Source organism: Tetrao urogallus (assembly GCF_951394365.1).
Source record: "Tetrao urogallus genome assembly, chromosome: 6".
Taxonomy (NCBI): Eukaryota; Metazoa; Chordata; class Aves; order Galliformes; family Phasianidae; genus Tetrao; species Tetrao urogallus.
Genome location: NC_136819.1, coordinates 39,102,907 through 39,120,928, shown reverse-complemented (window position 1 = coordinate 39,120,928; position 18,022 = coordinate 39,102,907). Strand labels below are relative to the sequence as shown.

General features: G+C 45.4%; 2 protein-coding genes across 2 annotated transcripts in view; one reads left to right on the top strand and one right to left on the bottom strand.

Moving 5' to 3' along the window:
* Nucleotides 1-10,016, bottom strand: part of LRRC74A (leucine rich repeat containing 74A) — a gene marked incomplete at both ends in the record, with an annotated part of 25,387 nt that extends 15,371 nt beyond the window's left edge. Inside the window, 4 exons of the mRNA XM_079537287.1 lie at nt 627-734; nt 1,083-1,258; nt 2,926-3,036; nt 9,932-10,016. Coding sequence (XP_079393413.1) covers nt 627-734; nt 1,083-1,258; nt 2,926-3,036; nt 9,932-10,016 — 480 coding nt within the window. The remainder of the gene's footprint in view (nt 1-626; nt 735-1,082; nt 1,259-2,925; nt 3,037-9,931) is intronic.
* Nucleotides 9,365-18,022, top strand: ANGEL1 (angel homolog 1; the record flags this gene model as incomplete). The annotated part of the gene is made up of 10 exons (XM_079537286.1): nt 9,365-9,428; nt 11,149-11,748; nt 12,283-12,509; nt 13,116-13,185; nt 13,985-14,418; nt 15,076-15,202; nt 15,989-16,099; nt 16,360-16,429; nt 16,838-17,001; nt 17,853-18,022. The coding sequence occupies 10 exons, from the start codon at nt 9,365-9,367 to the stop codon at nt 18,020-18,022; spliced, it is 2,037 nt and encodes a 678-aa protein (XP_079393412.1).

Here is an 18,022-nt window from a genome sequence, read left to right as displayed (position 1 = left end):
TTAATAAAAGCTATAGGTATGTTTAACCCATAGCCTTCCCAGCAGAAACAAAGTCCTAGAGCCATCAGTTTCATGTGGACCTTTGCCTTCAGTAAACCAAGAGGCATTTGGCTAAGAACATTTCTTCTCAATGCAACACAGATCCCGTGGCCTATCAAAATTTTTCTTACCTCACTTTCAGATTGAAGGAACATTCCTAAGGATTTTAATCTGAAAGTTATGCATTACTCCCTTAGTCTATTTAGAAAAGTTTCCTCATATCATATTGGAGAATCAAAGTTTCTGACCAAAACATTTTTTTGTTGGCTAAGCATGACCTAGAAAAACCTAGTTCTGGTAATTATTGTTACATCTGCTAATGAAAAGAACAGTTCCAGGCTCCCAGATCTTGGGAGCCTCGTGAGACTCATCACATGCACATTTCTGCCATTTCAGAAGCTTGTACATTTTAAAACTAGATGAGCGTAAAATACCATGCCTTTCAGATATGAATATTTTTGCATGGGAGCAACTGTTATTTGGTTAAAACTTGGAATTGAATGAATTAGTTTTCTGTATTGAAATTCTTCAGATGATTGAACTTGGTAAGCAATACTTTTGGCTAAAAACTGCATCAGATTGGGTACCAGTTCTCGAATAGAGCAGTTCTCTCGTAACATCTCTGCTATGCATATGGCTCCTTCTGCCAGAATGTGGTTATCTTCCAGCTCTAAGTGGGTGACAGTTGCATTGGACTGCAAAGACACAAAGGTAAAAAGAGACGCAGAAAAGACAGCTGGAAAGCTAGTGAAGTGGGTTGTTTTCTCAGTCAACAGATACTGGACATTTCCTCCAAACCTCAGTAGGCATTGCAGGTCCTAAACAGGACTCTAGGCAAGGGGCATGGCACAGTAATTTCAGCAAAGGCCAGTAGTTGCCACACAAGGCTTTCCCGTTCAGGGGAGTAGAAATATAAGGAGGACTTGGAATTCCTATGGGTAATGTAGGACATTTTCTCTCACTTTGTGTATTCAGTGATGGCTTTCAAGGAGAGGCCTAAAATGCCATTGAAAAAAATGGCCCCACTCTTATTAGGTACTCACCACTAGAGCAATAGCAATGGCTTTGACACCTTTGGGTCCTAGACCATGGTGGTTCAGGTTTATATAAGACTTGGCTAAGTTCTGAGCAAAGTGTGAGACAGGCACCACCTCCATCAGTCTGCATGCTTCCAGGTACAGCTCTGCACCCCTAACACCTGCAAAGGCTTTCCCAGGATCTGCAGAGAAAAAGCACGTGAATGAGTGGTGCATTCTGTGTCTGCCATCCATCTTCTGAGGCTGTTTTTCCCAAGCACTCCACTTTCTCTGGGTCCTTTGAATAAGGCACAGCTGGCAAGCATAAGCTAGTAATTCCCCAATACCCCAAAGCAATCACTCTGAATATAGATTTCTTGACCTTTCTGTGTTAAGCACAGGACTTGCCCCAATATCTGTAACATTTCTTCATGCTAGAATGTTGAGATGAGGAGCAGAAGGATTCTTGCCTCAGCATTTGTGGGAACATGGGAGATGGGGACAGCCTGCCAGTTGTCTGCAGAGAACTCAGCAGCCACCTCAACCAAGATCTCGCTCTTTGCCAAAATGAGCACCTCATTTTGTTTTGTCTTGATTCATGACTCAAACCAAACCATCAGCAAACTATGCCAGTTTCTTTGGCTCAGCCTCTCTGTTAAGACTTATACTACTAATTACAGAGCTAAATTAAGTAACACTATGCAACAACTGCAGAATTTTACTTTTAAAAAGTTATCTTCCATCCAGAATTTTCCCCATGCCTTTATGCCACACTTCTAAGAGTTAACGTAGCTTGCTTTCTTTTCCACTTGGCATTTGGTGATAAGCTGTAGCTTCTCATCAGTCTGCAATGTGACTAAATCCTTCTTGGTGTAATTGAGAATTTCTGACATCAGGCAAAAACCTTTTCACCATTTTTTTTTTCCTTTAAGTCTTAATTGAAGCACGCAGCTGATATTGCCAGCAGAGCGAGGGCAGTTCAGAACATTTTGGCTTACAATCAGCAGAAAGAATCCCAGCGTTCCCATCTTGGCCATTGGGTGTTGTTGACACAGCTGCAGTGAGAAATATCAGTGCAGCTGGCAGCTGTATTTCCACAGAAACCTGTCATTTGGAATTCCTTCATCAAAACCCCATACATAGAGCTCATATTTCTCTGTGTTGTTATACATATTCAGTGGTCTGACCTCAAAACAAATTCCCTCCCCATTTTTCCAGTTCAGTCTGAGGCCTCTCACAAAAGTCCTTTTTTTCTTGCATTCTTTTTTTTTTTTTTTTTTTTTAAGTTTTCCTTCAATTTACAACATGTTAAAAAATGTTCATCCAAAATTATGGAAAAGTCCTACTGTGACACAAACGAGCATAAGACTTGTTTAGCCAGAGGACTGACTTCACTAGGCAGGAATTTAGAGAAGAGCAAGCAGAAAAGGACAATCATGGCAAACCTATGGCATGCAGACAACAGCTGGTATGCAGTATTTCATCAGTGTTTCAAGTGCACTGGGCCTGATCCCCACTCCCCACCCTTGGCTTCTTCTAGGTGGTATACTGCCCAGGCAGGCTGCTCTGCTAGTGTTGGTTATTAAGGACTAGAGGAGAAAGAAAAGAATGAAGGAACAGCCATTGTTTATTCTGTACAGAGAGCAGTGAAGGAAGACACTTGATGTCAAAGTGGAAGCTCCTAAAAGGCAATGAATCCCCCCTGCCTTTTTGAACTGCCAGATGTCAGTTCAGGTGTCAGATGTGGATGTCAGGACCCTGATGTGGTTGTGTTCTGTGGCCTTCATTTCTGACACATACGTGTTGGTAGGTTCAGCACTGACTGTAAGGGGAAAGGATAGTGAGGGGCAGATGGCAAGAAAGCACTCACCTTCAACATCTAGGTCAGTGTCAGAGCCTTGTGCGGCCTTCTCTGCTGAGGCATCAGACAGTGGAGACTCTGGAGGCATACTGATATCTGACTTCTCTTCATTCTGATCTGCTATGAAACCAAGCATTCACATGTCAGTGCCAACCCAGCACTTTGAGACTCCTGGTATATGACAGAACTTCCTAGTGCTCTCACTGAAGTCTGCACCTCTCTTCAACATTCTGCAGATGTGCTCCTTCCCCAGCCCCACTTCATGCCAACCACTCCCTGTGTTGGGTCCCCATGTGGTGCTAGCTCTGGCATGGGCTCACATCAGATTTTCATTCCCTAGCAGCAGCCTTTCTCTCCTTCCCCTCTTTCTGAAATGACTAGACAACAAATTTCCCTTCTCCATCCCACTTTCCCACAAACCTATAAACCAAAGCTGTGCCAGCTCCTTTTAGCTCTCCTGAACTGACTCAGACTTTCCCAGGCAATGGCAGGATACTGTTGGCTGACTGCTATCAGACAGGGATTGCTTTGTAGTACTCTTCAAGCAAAGCAGAAAAGGAATTTTTGAATGTTATTGTATGATGGGATTGAGCGTAACCTGACTCGATAGAAGTAGCACAGCTTCTCTTGCTTACCGTTCATAATTTATTTTACTGTGAGAGAAAATGAGAATTTGGAAAATTCTTCTTTAAGACAAGAAAATGCATACCAGAATCATCAAGAGTGATTTTTCCAAAATATTTTTTGGTGAATAACTACACTTTTTTTCCTACTGTTTCTTTTCATCCCTTGACACTGCTTTTACTACCTTCTTCCCTTAATCCTTATTTCTCTTCAGAGTTCCAGGCTGCTCTGGGTGTCACTTAGCACTGTTTCATGAAGCTTGCAGTTTGGCTGTTCACTCAGATCTGTGTGAGGGAAAGACTGGACAGCTGGCACCCACATCACAGCATTTCAACTATCCCTGCAGCTCCTTCATTAAGATATTTTCCTTCTGCCACACTTTGTTCAAGTGATGTCTTTGTTTGTATTTCACCACAAGAAAGGGTAAAAACAGGTTTAAATCCCATGTAAAGAACTCATGAGACAAAAAGACCCAGATTTGAAATACTGTAATAATATCCCCAGGTACTCTTTGCTTAATGACCCTACAGTTCTAGTCATTCTGATAAAAAACTTCCCACCCTAGGGATCAGACAGACCTTTGTGTGCTATACAGAATCCCTCCAGGCTTTATCACCTTCTGATAATGTAACTGTTGTGTGCCCACTAACAACCAACCCTGCACTACATGATCTGAGCCTTCTAAGGTAGATCCAGATGTGGTCCTTAGCATCCCTGTGGAACTGTATAAGATAGCGCTGATTCAGATGTTTGCTTTGTTAAGATGTTATTCAAGCAGAAATGTAAAAGGTACTGAATCATGATCATCATAAAATTGTTTGAGTTGGAAGGAACCTTATATATCATACGGTTCCAACTCTTATGCCATGGGCAGGGACATATTCCAGTAGACCAGGTTGTACAAAGCCCCATCCAACCTGGTCTTGAACACTTCCAAGAATCATAGCATCATAGAATTGCTCAGGTTGGAAACGATCTTAAAGGTCATCAAATCCAACCACGACCTAACCATACTACCCTAACTCTAACAACCCTCCACTAAATCATGTCCCTGAGCACCACATGCAAACAGTTTTTAAACACATTCAGGGGCGGTGACTCAACCGCTCTCCTGGGGAGCCTATTCCAGTGCTTAACCACTCTTTCTGTAAAGAAGTTTTTCCTGATATCAAACCTAAACTTACCCTAGTGCAACTTGAGGCCATTTCCCCTCATCCTGACACCTGTCACCAGTGAGAAGAGGCCAGCCCTGCTCTCACTATAAGCACCTTTCAGGCATTTGAAGATGGGGGCATCCTGGGGTACAATCTGTTTTCTGGACAACCTGTTCCAGGGTCTAACCCTCCATATAGCAAAGAATTTCTTCCTAATATTTAACCTAAATTTACCCTCTTTTCCTTTTAAAGAGTTATCCCTTCTCCTATCACTATAGTCCCTGACAAAGAGTCCCTCTCCAGCTTTCCTGTAGGCTCCCTATGTTGGGGAGCCCAGATCTGAATGCAGCAATCCAGGGGGGGGTCTCACAAGAGAGAGATCATTATCAAAACCAATGCAGTGAAGACTGAGGAGTCTGGAGATTCTTTTCTCTCTCACTTTTTTTGAGGCATTGGGACTGCAGGCACAGCTTTCTGGTCAGCCTTCTTCAGGCACAGATTCTACCAACCATGAACCTGGAGGGGAGTTCATACCATGGTTTGATGGGAGATTTACAATGTACTGAGACTGGCAAAACCCTTCTCATGCTAGGCTGGCAGTGCCTGTTGTCTGGACTCCATATTGTTCTCTCTGTTGTGTTTTATAAGTCTTTGGTATACCACACTAGCAATTTATACTGGGATGGCAAAGAAGAGGAAATTTTCTTCTCTTTTGCCTAGCATTACAAAATGCTAGGCGTACCACTACTAAACTAATGAAGTCATCTTTCTTACAATCACTGCTTATAGTGGTTCAACTTCAGGTAAGACGAAAATTGTAATAAATCACTCTCCTTCTCTTCTATGATATAATCTAATTGATATATGCTAAGGAATTTCAAGTGTGAAAGGAAACTGTCAAGGTCATCTTCACTTCTACATTCCTTGTACCATACCTTAAAAATAATTCAGGCGAACAGCCAGGTCCCATCCTACTATGACTAAGATGAAATTAGAGTATAATTTAATGAGAGAAAAGTTAGGTTAGACTAAGAAATAAGCCCCAAATACTACAAACAGGCTACTTAGCAGAGCGCAGACCAGGACCAGTCTGCCTCTCAAAGCCAACCCACTTTTCCTAGCAAGGGAGGGCTAAAATAGGACCTCATTTTACACAGTGCTAAGCTACTAGATCCTCCGTGGGGAATGAAAGGCAGCTGCGTATAATTGCCAGGAGGTATAAATGCTGGTACTGGTCAGCTGGCATTTTATTTTCTAAGCAAGGTGCTGGTCTGATTTGTCACCAGCCTTCTGGCAGTAGCCATCTCAGGCCAGCAGCAGCCTGGGTCCCCTGGCACCCCACTTCTTGGCAGTAACATATCAATACAGCCCAGGTCACAGAAGGGAAGACTTTCACTTGTCTACAGACACAGTGCTCCCTGTATTCCCTGTTGGACCCTGCTGATTTACCTATTTCTGACTACTTGTAGATAGCTAAGCACAGCACCTGTGTTCTTCTCAGAGTCCTTGTCCATGGCTGTTTTCTTGTCACTGCCAATGAGCTGCAGGTTTATTTGCTTTTTCTCCTCACTCAGTGAGAAGTTTACAGCCACCTTTTAGGCCCCACCATTTCCTCTAATTCAGTTGTACAAAGCACAGCTGTTCAGCTGCAATTTAAAAGCCTTTAAGAGGAATGGTGCTATTTGTAAGGTTGACGTTCTTGATTTATACTGCTTATAAACAGGAGAACCCTGTTTTGTTTTTGTAGGGGCTGGCTGGATGTTAGGAGAGCCCTATATTGTCCTCAGCACCCTCACCCCTCTGTTCTGGCCATTCTGTGACCTCACTTTCACACCCAAACTCTGTGTTCCAGGTTTCTCAGGAAACCAGGGCTGTTTGGTCTCTGATGGTGTCAGCACCCAAGGACAGGATCAGATGATGTTTTGGCTGTGAGAACCCCTAGGAATATCAGAAGGTGATGCCAGATCTCTGGTGAGTCTTCTCCTTCCTTCTGGTTGGTCTGCAGGTTATACAGCTTTGTATGAGAAAGGCAGACTGCTGCATTTGCGGTCAGAAAGGAGTTTAGAAAGAAATGGGTGCATTAGCCTTATTAGTATTCAACAGATTCAAACTTCTTTATTACCTATTTGCCTGTGTGTTCCTCAATAACATGTGGTTTGTGAACATACCAGCATTTAATGGGGCCTCAAATCAAGTATTCATTTGTCTGGGCAAGTAATGGTGGTGCCAAATTTGGCTCAACACTTATTATTTTATGCAATTTATGCTGAGGACTCCAAAACCTTTCCTAAGGGGAGAAATCTAAAGCTGTAACACAAGAGGATTTCTGATGGAGCCTGAGCAGAACTGACGCATACACTTCAAAATCTTTGAAGTTTATTTAAACTACACTATGTATGAAGACTGCTCTGAAAATAATGCCTCCTCTTTTATTATGTTGGCCACAACATCAGAGGCAGCTGTTGGTGGTATGGCAGTAGAGGCTGAACCTTCCCACCAATATTCTGTTTTATATATATATATCTTTTCTGTTTTTTTCCCCCGTAGGTTCTACATAAACCTCCCAGCTAGTCCACTCATTAGAGTGGCCACAGCAGGGTCACATTTGGCTATAAAACAAAATATGATGCATAAACCAGTGGAAGGTTTGACCCCAAAGCAGACCTCCATCAGCTTTGATTCTGTTGCCAAGTTTGTAAATATTTTTCTCTCGCATAGGCCAAACAACAGTGGCAGTCCAGATCCTTGCTTGTCTGTGGTTCTGGCCAATATTCTTCTCTGTTCCAGTCTGCTTATCCTGATGTGGGCTGGGCTTGAAGATACTTTTTGAACTCTCAAAGAACAGCTTTGTTTTAAATTCCATGGCAATTTGCCTTTGCTGTCACAAACCCTTCCTCTGGAGAACATCCTCTGTTTTAGGCAGACACCAATGATGGTTTCTGCGGCCAGATATGGGAGACTGCAGACAACTGCTGTACTTTGCCAGAGACATACTCAGTTTTGGCACAGAGGTTATTCCGTGACATATACGTAGTAACACCAGCTCAGGTCCTAGCCATTGACACCTGCTGTGCTTATCACAGTAAACTAGACACTAGACCTTAGACACTAGACCATATGAGGAGCAGCTGAGGGAACTGGGATTGTTCAGTGTGGAGAAGAGGAGGCTTGGGGGAGACATTATCACTCTCTACAACTACCTGAAAGAAGCCCAGGTTACAGTGATAGGACAAATGAGAATGGCCACAAGTTGTGCCAGGGGAGATTCGGTTTGGATATTAGGAAAAAATTTCTTTTCCAAAAGAGTGGTGATGCATTGGAACAGACTGCCCGGGAGGTGGCGGGATCACCACCTCCAGGGACTGTAGGTGTTCAAGAACAGTGTAGATGTGGTGCTGAGTGACATGGTTTAGTGGGCATAGTGCTGGTGAGCTGGTGGCTGGACTACATGATCTTAGTGGTCTTTTTCAAGCTTAATGATTCTATGATAACATAAAACAACAGCTAGGGCCCATCCGAGGCACAGCCTAGTAGCACTGGCTGGTGCAGAGTTAGGGACAGCATGAGTCTTGTTGACCTAATCCCAAGAGCCATCTTTAAGGGAGTTTGGAAGAGGGTTACTGAGATCACCCTCCAGAAGTGTGCTGGGTGTCTTTCCCAAGTGGGAGGGGAAACACCCGAGGTGGCATAAAGCATTATTCTGAAAATATGAGAAGCTTTTAACTTGAAGCAGAAACCAATCTCTGATAAGTGAGAGGCAATAACCAGTACGGATATAGGATCTAAATGCTCCCTACCAGATGACAAGGGTGATTTTCATGGACATTGCAGTTTAGCTGAGTTAGATTTGCCAATTTTGTATATTACTATGATACATTAAAATATGTAATTGTCGTAAAGAGCTGCAGTGGTGCTCAGTTCAATTTTTACCTTGTGCACAGCCAAATGCGGAATAAAACAAAGTATTAAAAATGTAGCTCAAGCAGGACTTTTTCCCTGAAACTGTCTGGTTTCAGCACGACAGGCCTCAGCTTCGCACTGCTCTAGGTGCTCACAGTGTGCTCACAGCTGATCACATGGAGCGGTTTTGCAGAGCTGCGACATGCTGTGAGCAAACCACAGAAGGAGAACGCGTTGGTGTGCTGGTGCTTCGACCTGCTGCCACCAGGGTTTGTCCACGCAGCCTGCTCTCTGCGAGATGTTGACTAATGTGGGTACAGGTTTGCAAGACACGTAGTGAACTGTAATAACGAACCGCCTGGGACCAGAAGGGACTTTATGTGGTGCTTTTTCAGGGGGTTGCAACTTTTGAAGGCTTCTGGAGAACAGAGCGCAAACTTTCATTTGTAAGCACCCCTCCCGGGTTGCGGACCGATTCGATTCGGCCGCCGGGCGTCAGCGCCGTCACCAGGCCCCGCGGGCGCCCGGCCCCGGTCACAGCCCCACCCCGGCCAGGCCATCCCACACGCCTGCCCCGACCTGCCGGGGTCGGCCCGGAGCGCGGCGAGGCCCGTGCCCGAGACGGCCGGACGAGGGGACGGCCGCGGCGCGGTGAGTGCCTGCGCGGAGCCGGGGCTCGGGCCGTCAGCCCGTTGCTGAGGCGGGGCCGGGCCGGCGCGTCGCCTAGCTGGGGCCGGGCCGGCGGAGGAGGTCGGGCCGCGCCGCGCGCTATGATCGGCACCGTGCTCTGCTACGTGCTGCTGCCGGCGGTGCGGCTCCTCCGGGCCCTGCGAGGTAACCCGGCCCCGGGCGGGCGGCGGCGGCGGGGCCGGGAAGCGGCCGGGGGGGCGCGCGGGGCCCGGCCTTCCCTCCGCCGCTCTCCGGACGCGGCGGCGTTGCCTCCCATAAGGCGCCGCCCTAGGGCTGGGTCGGGCCGCGGGGGCCTCGGCGGCCTCCGCTCCTCGGGTGGAGGCCGCGCCGGGTCCTTCCCCAGCTCCGCCGCCTGGGCGCGGGGAAGGGGCCCCGTGCTGCCCGGAGTCGCCTTCTGAGGTGGCGCGGCCCTTTCTGCTCGCTCGGCGCGGCTCGCCGCGTGTGCGGCTCAGTGCGGTTGGGTTTGGAGGCGGGCGTTTTGGAGGCAGGTCCCGACCCTGGCTCTGAAGTCACGGATTTTGTTCTTGGAGGCTCTGAGCGTGCTGCCTCGGAGCCGCTCTGCGGGTCCCGGGGAGATCTTCGGAGACGGCCAGCTGTGAGGCCTGGTAGCCCTTAAGCACCTTCAGTTGGGTCTATGCAGGTTTCACCTGGTTTCCCCGATCCGGCTGTGGCTTCGCAGGCCCTGGTGCTGTGTTCGTGTAAAGCCGGCCTGACCGAACCGGTTCTCACCATCTGTGGCAGCCATGGCTGCAGGCTGATCACAGCGACCGGCTGGCTGCCCTGACGTTCAGGTCTTGCCTTATAAGCTCCTATGATAGCCGTGTCTGTAAGGGTGTGTGGAAGTAAAGTGCTGGTATTTGTGACAAACGTGAGCTTCATTACAAGTGTACAGAGGGGGGTTGTGGGTCTCAGTGCTACATTTCTGATGCACGCAAAAAGCTTTCACAGAAGATACCAGCAGAACAAGCGTACGGTTATTGCTGACCCTTGTGTGTTACTGCTATGGATGACTGCTGCAGGGGTACAGCAGAAAAAAGGGAATGTGTAGACAACAGAAATCCCTGCTTAACATCAGGGACTGGTATCTGTGTATGGTTTGTAGCAAAAGATCAATACTGTCATCTCTGATGTCGATAGAAGTAGAAAGAGTCCCTGTCATTTTCTGCTTTACACCACCAATATTCAAGAGTGTTATGTGAACAGCAGATTATGTATACATATTTATTTATCACAGATAGCGGTCACCAGGTGGCCATTAATTCTTATCGAGAATTCTTTTGTGCATATATTCTCTTTAATAAGGCTTTTAATTGCTCATATCTGTCCCCCTGCTTCTTTACTTTTCATCTCTAATTACAGAACAGTTTTTCTAGCACATTGCTGTGACATGTGACCATTTTTAATCATCTTATCTGAATAGTACATTTTACCAAATCTCTGTAAAGAAACTTGTTCCAAGTCATCACCTTCAAAGCTTGGCTTCTTAACCCACACACCCCATCAGCTAACTTGTACAGATGTGTGTTTGAGAACAGGTCCAACTGCCACAGCACCTTTCAGCTTGGCTGACTGGCTGTGGTGCTGCCTGAGCAAGAATTGCACTTACTCAGGTTGGTAAAGGCATTGTTGTGCTGTACAGTTTCAGTGACTTTGACTAAAAGCTAGCTATGGACTGTGGTCTAACATTAAGAGGCAGGGTAAGTTACTCAGATTGTAACTGTTTTTCTTCAGAGAAGTCGTTTGTTTGGGTTGCTACACTGAATGGTTATATACAACAGCAAATTCACTGGAGAAAGAAATAATGAATGGGAAAGCATATTCATCTGTTTTATGGTTTTTTTTGTGTGTTTTTTTTTAATGGCAGATGCTTTCTTTACCTGTCGAAAGAATGTGCTTCTGGCGAAGAGCACGTCCACCCAGATAGAAGGCATCTTTGCTGCAACCAGAGGAAAGTTGGTCCAAGAAGAGCAAGAAGCCCTGCTCCAGCAGTGGCTGGAGGAAGGAGCGGGGAGTTCATCAGCCAGTGAGAGTGCTCCAGTAGTGGGAAACGTATCGGCTGCATCCACCAGCACCTGGTTAGAAGGTTCAGAGCTATTGATGAGTAGCCTTAGTGACCTGAATTCAGCTCCAGAAGTCGTGTGGTGTGCCAGTCAGCAGCTCACAGAGCTGTGTGCCTTGACTTCTTCAGAACTGCAAGATCATGCAGAGACTAAACTGGAAAAATTACCAGCAGAGGAAACAGTGGCTGTAGTAGGCAGTGCACCTTGGGCAGCTCTGGTGCCACAAGCGGATCCCCAGATAGCTGGCTGTGCCACTATCAGTGTAGAAGGGCTGAATGAAGACCCGGCAGTGTTGGCGTGGAGTTTAACAGGTGGCACAGAGATGGTGCCAACGGAGCTCCCTGCCTGGCCTGCTCAGGATGCTGTGCAATTCTGTCCTCTCCCAGCGGAAGTACCCTACCATGGTCAGTGTCAACGGCTCTGGATCTAATTTTAGGAATTTGTATTGTAGAGAACCTGGTTAGGTTTTTGTTTCTGAGGGGAGTAGGTCTGGGCTTGCTATCAGGGGAACACTGATTGTATCAGACCATACAGAACTGACAAGATCTGTTAGTGAAAGCTATGAAGTCAGGTTTTGCCTAGGACAAGCTGATCACAGCTAGAAGTGTCTGTGCCAGTGGGCTGTCTGAATATTGATACATTACTTCCCAGGAGCTGTGCCTGAGAAAGCTCCCAAAAGCTTGTTGAGTTTTTCTATATGCTCAACTGTGGTCTTCTGTTACCTCATCCTCAGTGGCAACTAACCAAAGGAATCCAAATAAAGCATCTGAAACCCAGAGTGGATGAGAATTAGGTTAGAGGCTTAATTACCCGAGCTTGGGGAATGACATTGATATTCTGTGTCCCAGAGGAAAAAAAAAATCTGGAGGGTATCCAGAATGGCTGTAATTTGGCTTTCTCTTTTTTTTTCTTTTTTTTTTTTCCCTTTTGTTTATTAGAGATTTTATGGAGAGACTGGGAGGATCTTTCTGTCCAGCCTTGTGAGCTAGAATTGGGCTCAAAAAAAAATCCTGTCTTTGAATTTCGTGTCATGTCTTACAACATCCTTGCCCAGGACCTGGTGGAACAGGGCCATGCTCTTTACCTGCACTGTCATCCAGACATCCTGAACTGGGACTACCGCCTTCCAAATATTTTGCAGGAGATCCAACATTGGGATCCTGATGTGAGTATGACTTAAGCCCCTTACATGTTAGTATCACTAGAATTTGAATTTTTTGTTTGATCTAATTGCATTGTGGCAGGTTTTTTTTGTTTCCTTCTTTTCTTTAAGGGTGAGGAAAGTGGTAGGAAGAGGGTATCTACGTGGTAGCTGAATGCTGATTCCTCTGAGACATATGAGGCCTTGTGTATACATTTTTTTTGCTGCCTTTCTTGTTTTGACTGTGTTTTTTAGCATTTAGTAATACTTAGCTAACAGAGGTTAACTTCATAAACAGCAGAAGTGAAGGAAGAAGAGTAATGTATTTTCTGGGGGAAGGGCTAAGTTTATAAGGCAGCACAGAAGAGGGGGCTTGCATAAAAGAGGACTTCACGACTTTCTCTGTGAACCCTCTTTGCGTGATGAAGGAACTTTCGCCTCATCACTGATAAACTAATGCTACCCAGAAAGCTATCACTCTCTAGGTGGGAATTACAGGACACAGTTGCAATCGTGGCCTTTCTATTGCAGGGTTAGTATGCCAGCATACTTTTGCACTTTCTTCCTTCCCTGAAGCAAGGTAACTGGCAAATACTGTTGGAGCAAGTGAGGTCTCTGACTTCCTTCCAGGTTCTGTGTCTACAGGAGGTGCAAGAGAACCATTACAGGGAGCAGCTAGAACCAACGTTCGTGAAGATGGGTATGTCCTGCTTTTACGTGTCTGTATGCCCAGCTCATGGCCTGGCTGAGCAGTGCTTCCCTCTTAGTCTTCAAAGCATTCAGTCTCGAAAGAACTCTTCTTCCTTTTTATTTGAGCTGCTAGCCTCACTTCTGAGCTATCTGCCTGGACCTCTACCCTTTCATTTGTAACTGACTTTTCAATTTGAGAGATCAGAGTAACAAATCTGTCCTAGGAGGACAAGGAGAGAGAAAAGACATGATTATAAATTATAGATGGTGATTACTGGGACAGAATTGGGTATAATGCTGCACCCAGAGCATTGTAACTGTATGAATACCTAATAACTAAGAGTAACTGTATATAACTAGGAGTAACTGTATGGCAGAAAGTATTGCGGCTGAAGGAAGAAAAGCACTGCTCCCAAGCAGTGAGTCTTCTCTTATGTGCCCCAGCACTGCTTATTGCTAGAGAGAGCTGAGGCTTAGGGGAATGCTGATAGGGGCTGTAAAATGCTATGTTACTAAGCAACCAGTGCTTTACAAGTAGAGTTGCTTACTGGCAGATGGCAGTTGATTTTTTTTGTAGTTAGAGCCTAGATCTATTGTAGAAACCAGGCTGAAAATTAACACAGTTGGAATGCATAGGGGTTGGAGAAATAATCCTTCTGGGCAGTCCTTCTGGATTGAATTGTGTCCTTCCAAATCATAGTAGGTACCTCTTCTACAAGTCTGCTATACTAACTTGCTGAATCTGAATGGAATGAGAGCTTGAGGTAGCAACCAGATTAACTTTTTAATGGATGATGGTTTCTCTTCAGGCTTTGCTTGCTTCTATAAACGGAGAACTGGGAGAAAGACTGATGGCTGCGCAGTGTGCTACAAGCAAAGCAGATTCCAGCTAATCACCGTCAGCCCCATCGAGTATTTCCGGCCTGGCCTGGATGTCCTCAATCGGGATAATGTGGGTTTGGTGCTTCTGCTGCAGCCCCTGCTCCCAGAGGGTCTTGATCTGAAGGCAGTCAGTCCTTTGTGCGTCGCCAACACACACGTGTTGTTCAATCCCCGGCGGGGAGATATCAAACTTGCCCAGATGGCCTTGCTCCTAGCAGAGATCGACAAGATTGCAAAAACTGCTGAAGGTCAGTACTATCCTGTCATCCTGTGTGGCGACCTGAACTCTGTACCTGACTCTCCGCTTTACGAATTCATCCGGAACGGTCAACTTTCCTACCAGGGAATGCCAGCCTGGAAGGTAGGTGCCAGGCAAAACTGGGATTGGGTGGCTCTTTACTGCGCGCTGCTGGAGAAAAGCATGGCTGTATTCTTCCTCTTACAAGAAAGAGTCCCAATATTAAACTTAATTATTCAGGACTCATCCCCAATGCCTCCAGCAGCGCTGAGGAAAGAAGTAGAAAGATGTGTGCATGTTGCTTCCAACACTGCTTTTTTTGTTTCTTTTGAGCCAGACCAGTTATAACAGTTACTTCATCTCACACCCTGGTTTTCCCTTGCTGTGGGATTTCTGTTGCTGGGTGACTGGAAGTGTAGGGAAGCACAAATCCACCAACGCAACCTGAAATTTTTGTAGGTGTTTGATGTGAAACCAGTTTTGCCCATGAAATGGTTACCTATGCTGGACTCTTCAAGTGGCTACCTGTTAATTTATATCCATGCTTAGATATGTCTTTGGCTTTCATGCAAAATTATCAATTCAATAACACATGTCCACAAAGTATGTTCTGTATGGTGACTTCTAGTTAATTGAATCCATGCTCCACTGCACTGCCACTGTGGGGGCACTTTCCTGTTTTGCTCTTGGTGAATGCGTATACATACGTTGTCTATAGCTTGCGGAAGTTCTGTTGTGTGTTGCTGATGTTTTCTTCTGCTGATTGTTGCCTCTTTGCAGGTGTCTGGTCAGGAAGACCTTTCCCAACAGCTGCATTCTCGGAAACTGCTGTCCCCACTGTGGCCGAGCTCACTGGGTGTAACAGACAACTGCCAGTATGTTACTGTGTGCCGGCCAAAGAAACAGGGTGAGCTCTAGTGTGTGCTGAGTATATGAGCTTGCTGTGGATTGAGAGTCTGTGGGCCTTGCTGTCTCCCACAGTAGCTAATGCATGTGTTACATGAGGCAGTCAGCAACAAATTCTATTCTTCTGTGCTTTTCCTTGGTATTTGAATTAAATTTAGTTTTTCTGGAGTCTGTCACTGTAGCCCAGTATCTGCAATATTTCTCTAGCCTACAGCTGAGGATTCCAGGTAACCATTGCTCCACATATCTTTTATATTCTCAGGCTTGAGCTTTTGTGCAGTTGTAACTGATGTTTGGCATCCATAGCTTTCAACTGCAGGTATTTGTAAGAGCAATTTTGAGTACTGATTGCATGCCGGAATTAGAAAATGCCAAGAGTCCACTTAAAAACAGTAATTGTTCTCTACTATTTCTAAAGTGGATTCTAAAAAAGGAGGCCACACTGAATAGTTTTTGTTGGAAGTCTGAATATAAAATTTGTATTCAACCTAATTTGCAGAACTGTTCTTTCTTTTTAGGCAGACTTGAGTTTCCTTAAGTTGTGAGCTCGCTGATCTGCTTAAAAATCCCTTGAACTTACAGTGCTTCAGAGGGAACATTCTTAATTTGTCTCATCAAGGTGCTGACCATGATGGATGCATTGGCTAAAGGAATAGAACAGAGTACAGTTACTGCTGTGTTTACTGATTCCTGTTGACATGGTGTAAGGGTGCTTGGTATGAAACTTGCTATAAATGTGACTTTGCTGCAGATATTTTATTTTCTTAAATTGTATTTCTGTCTGCAGGCAGACGTAAGTACAGCCGAGACTTCCTGCTCCAGTTCCATTTTTGTGATGTTGCTTGTGAACGACCACCAGAGCTGGTCTTCTTGGAAGGTGTGACAGATGCTAAACCAGGTATTAATGGGGTATTTTTTCATCTCACAACTCTCCTAGCTGTATAGCAATGAAAAACTGTTGGAGGTAACACCTGGTACAAAAAGGGGAAGACAGAAAAGTAGCATTCTGTGGCTGTATGATTATTAATTGGTTCCTTAAGAGATCAGAGTATAGTCTTACTGCAGCACTGACAGTGTTTCTTAGGTACCTTGGGTTTCAAACTCTTCTGTAGGCTGCATTTATGTACATCTGTCTGGAATCTCTCTACTTCTTTGCAGACCCCCCTCCATACTGGCCCAAGAACACTGCTCCAGTGAATGACCCTGATCTCCAGATGTTTATCCCAAGGTAATTTGATGCACCTTCTGTGGCCTCCATGTTTCGCTTTCTGCAGCACTGAAAATCTGTTTGAAGTAAAGGCTGAAATAATTGTGAGGGTCCACTGAGATCCCAGCAACTAGGTGATATTCTGGCACCATTGGGTCGATGAGCTCAAGAACGAAAGGAGTGGACAGGACTGGGTATTGGATATGAGGTAAGCTCGTGGTCTGCTTTGTGCAAGAGGAGTACATAATTCCAACTGTCTTTCTGTGTACGTGTTTGCAAACTCAGAAATAGTTTGGAGAGTTGTATCAGTAAGGGAACTTCCAACTTCACCTGTGACATCAGCATGGGGACTTTGAGCTTTGTACTGCAACACTGAGCACTGCATCATCCTGTTTCCTTTCTTGGTAAGTTCTGGCTGTTCACTTGCAGGTCTGCAGGTGTTATCCGGCACGGCCTCAACCTGACCTCTGTCTACAGCCATTTCCTGCCACAGAGGGGACGCCCGGAGGTCACAACCATGCCCATGGGGCTTGGTGCCACTGTTGATTATATCTTCTACTCAGCAGAGCCTGTGATGAATGGAAACAGAGGAGGTGAGTGTGCCAGTGCAGGGTTTGTCCCTATGGTGTTGGAAGAGGGCTGTGAGGTGTAACATAGTTTAGCTCTGTGGTGGATAGAGCATTTTAATAATCTGGGGTAGATATATAGGGTGTAACTTTGACTGAAGTGATGCACAAAGCAGAAGCAACATATGCTCAGATATCTTGAGAAGACAGTGTTTGTCTTCCTTTTGGAAAAACTGAAGCTGCTCAGGTAAGGTTCATGTAGACTTCCAAGGAAGCCAGAGCAGAATACATTCTTCTTCCTTTGCTTAACTATTTGTGCTCCTGGTAATAAGCAGTGCTGAGTCCTTAGTTCAAGGCTTGGACTTTAGATCTGACTGAGACCACACGTCCTCCTTTGAAGGAGGTGACTCTTGTTAAAATGCCAGCACATCTCTACTATCTGGAATGGGAGTTGGGATGATGGAAGACTGCATGTAAATGCATCCAGGAACTGCCTTGGAGCTGGTTTTGGATTATATCAGGATCAGCTTTGGGGAGGAGGTTAGAAGCGAAGAAAATTAATTCCTGCTCAATGGGGAATTTGAAACTATCTTCAGGACTTACGGGAAGTTCCTTTCATTCCACTGTAAACAACTACCTTGTGAATTTAGCATATACTGGATTTTTTGTGCCTGCAAACATACAAAACCATTGAACTGCAGCATTATAAGATGCTCACTGCTTTCATATCCAGGCTCAAAAGTGCATTCAGTGTTTGTGCAGGTTGTCTTTCTTCATCAGGGAAAGGATTGGAAACCACTGACAAGCATCTTTCTGCAAGTCTGTAGAGATTATCTGCAGCATCAGTCTACAGCTGCTGTTTTCTTCCACTTTATCAGGTCGCAGGCTGTACCGAGATGGAGTCCTAAAGCTGCTTGGCCGCCTTTCCCTTCTCTCTGAAGACATCCTGTTGCTGGCAAATGGCTTACCAAATCCATTTTGTTCATCTGATCATCTCTGCTTGCTGGCTAGCTTTGGCTTGGAGATCTCCAGCCTCGGAGAGGGTTAG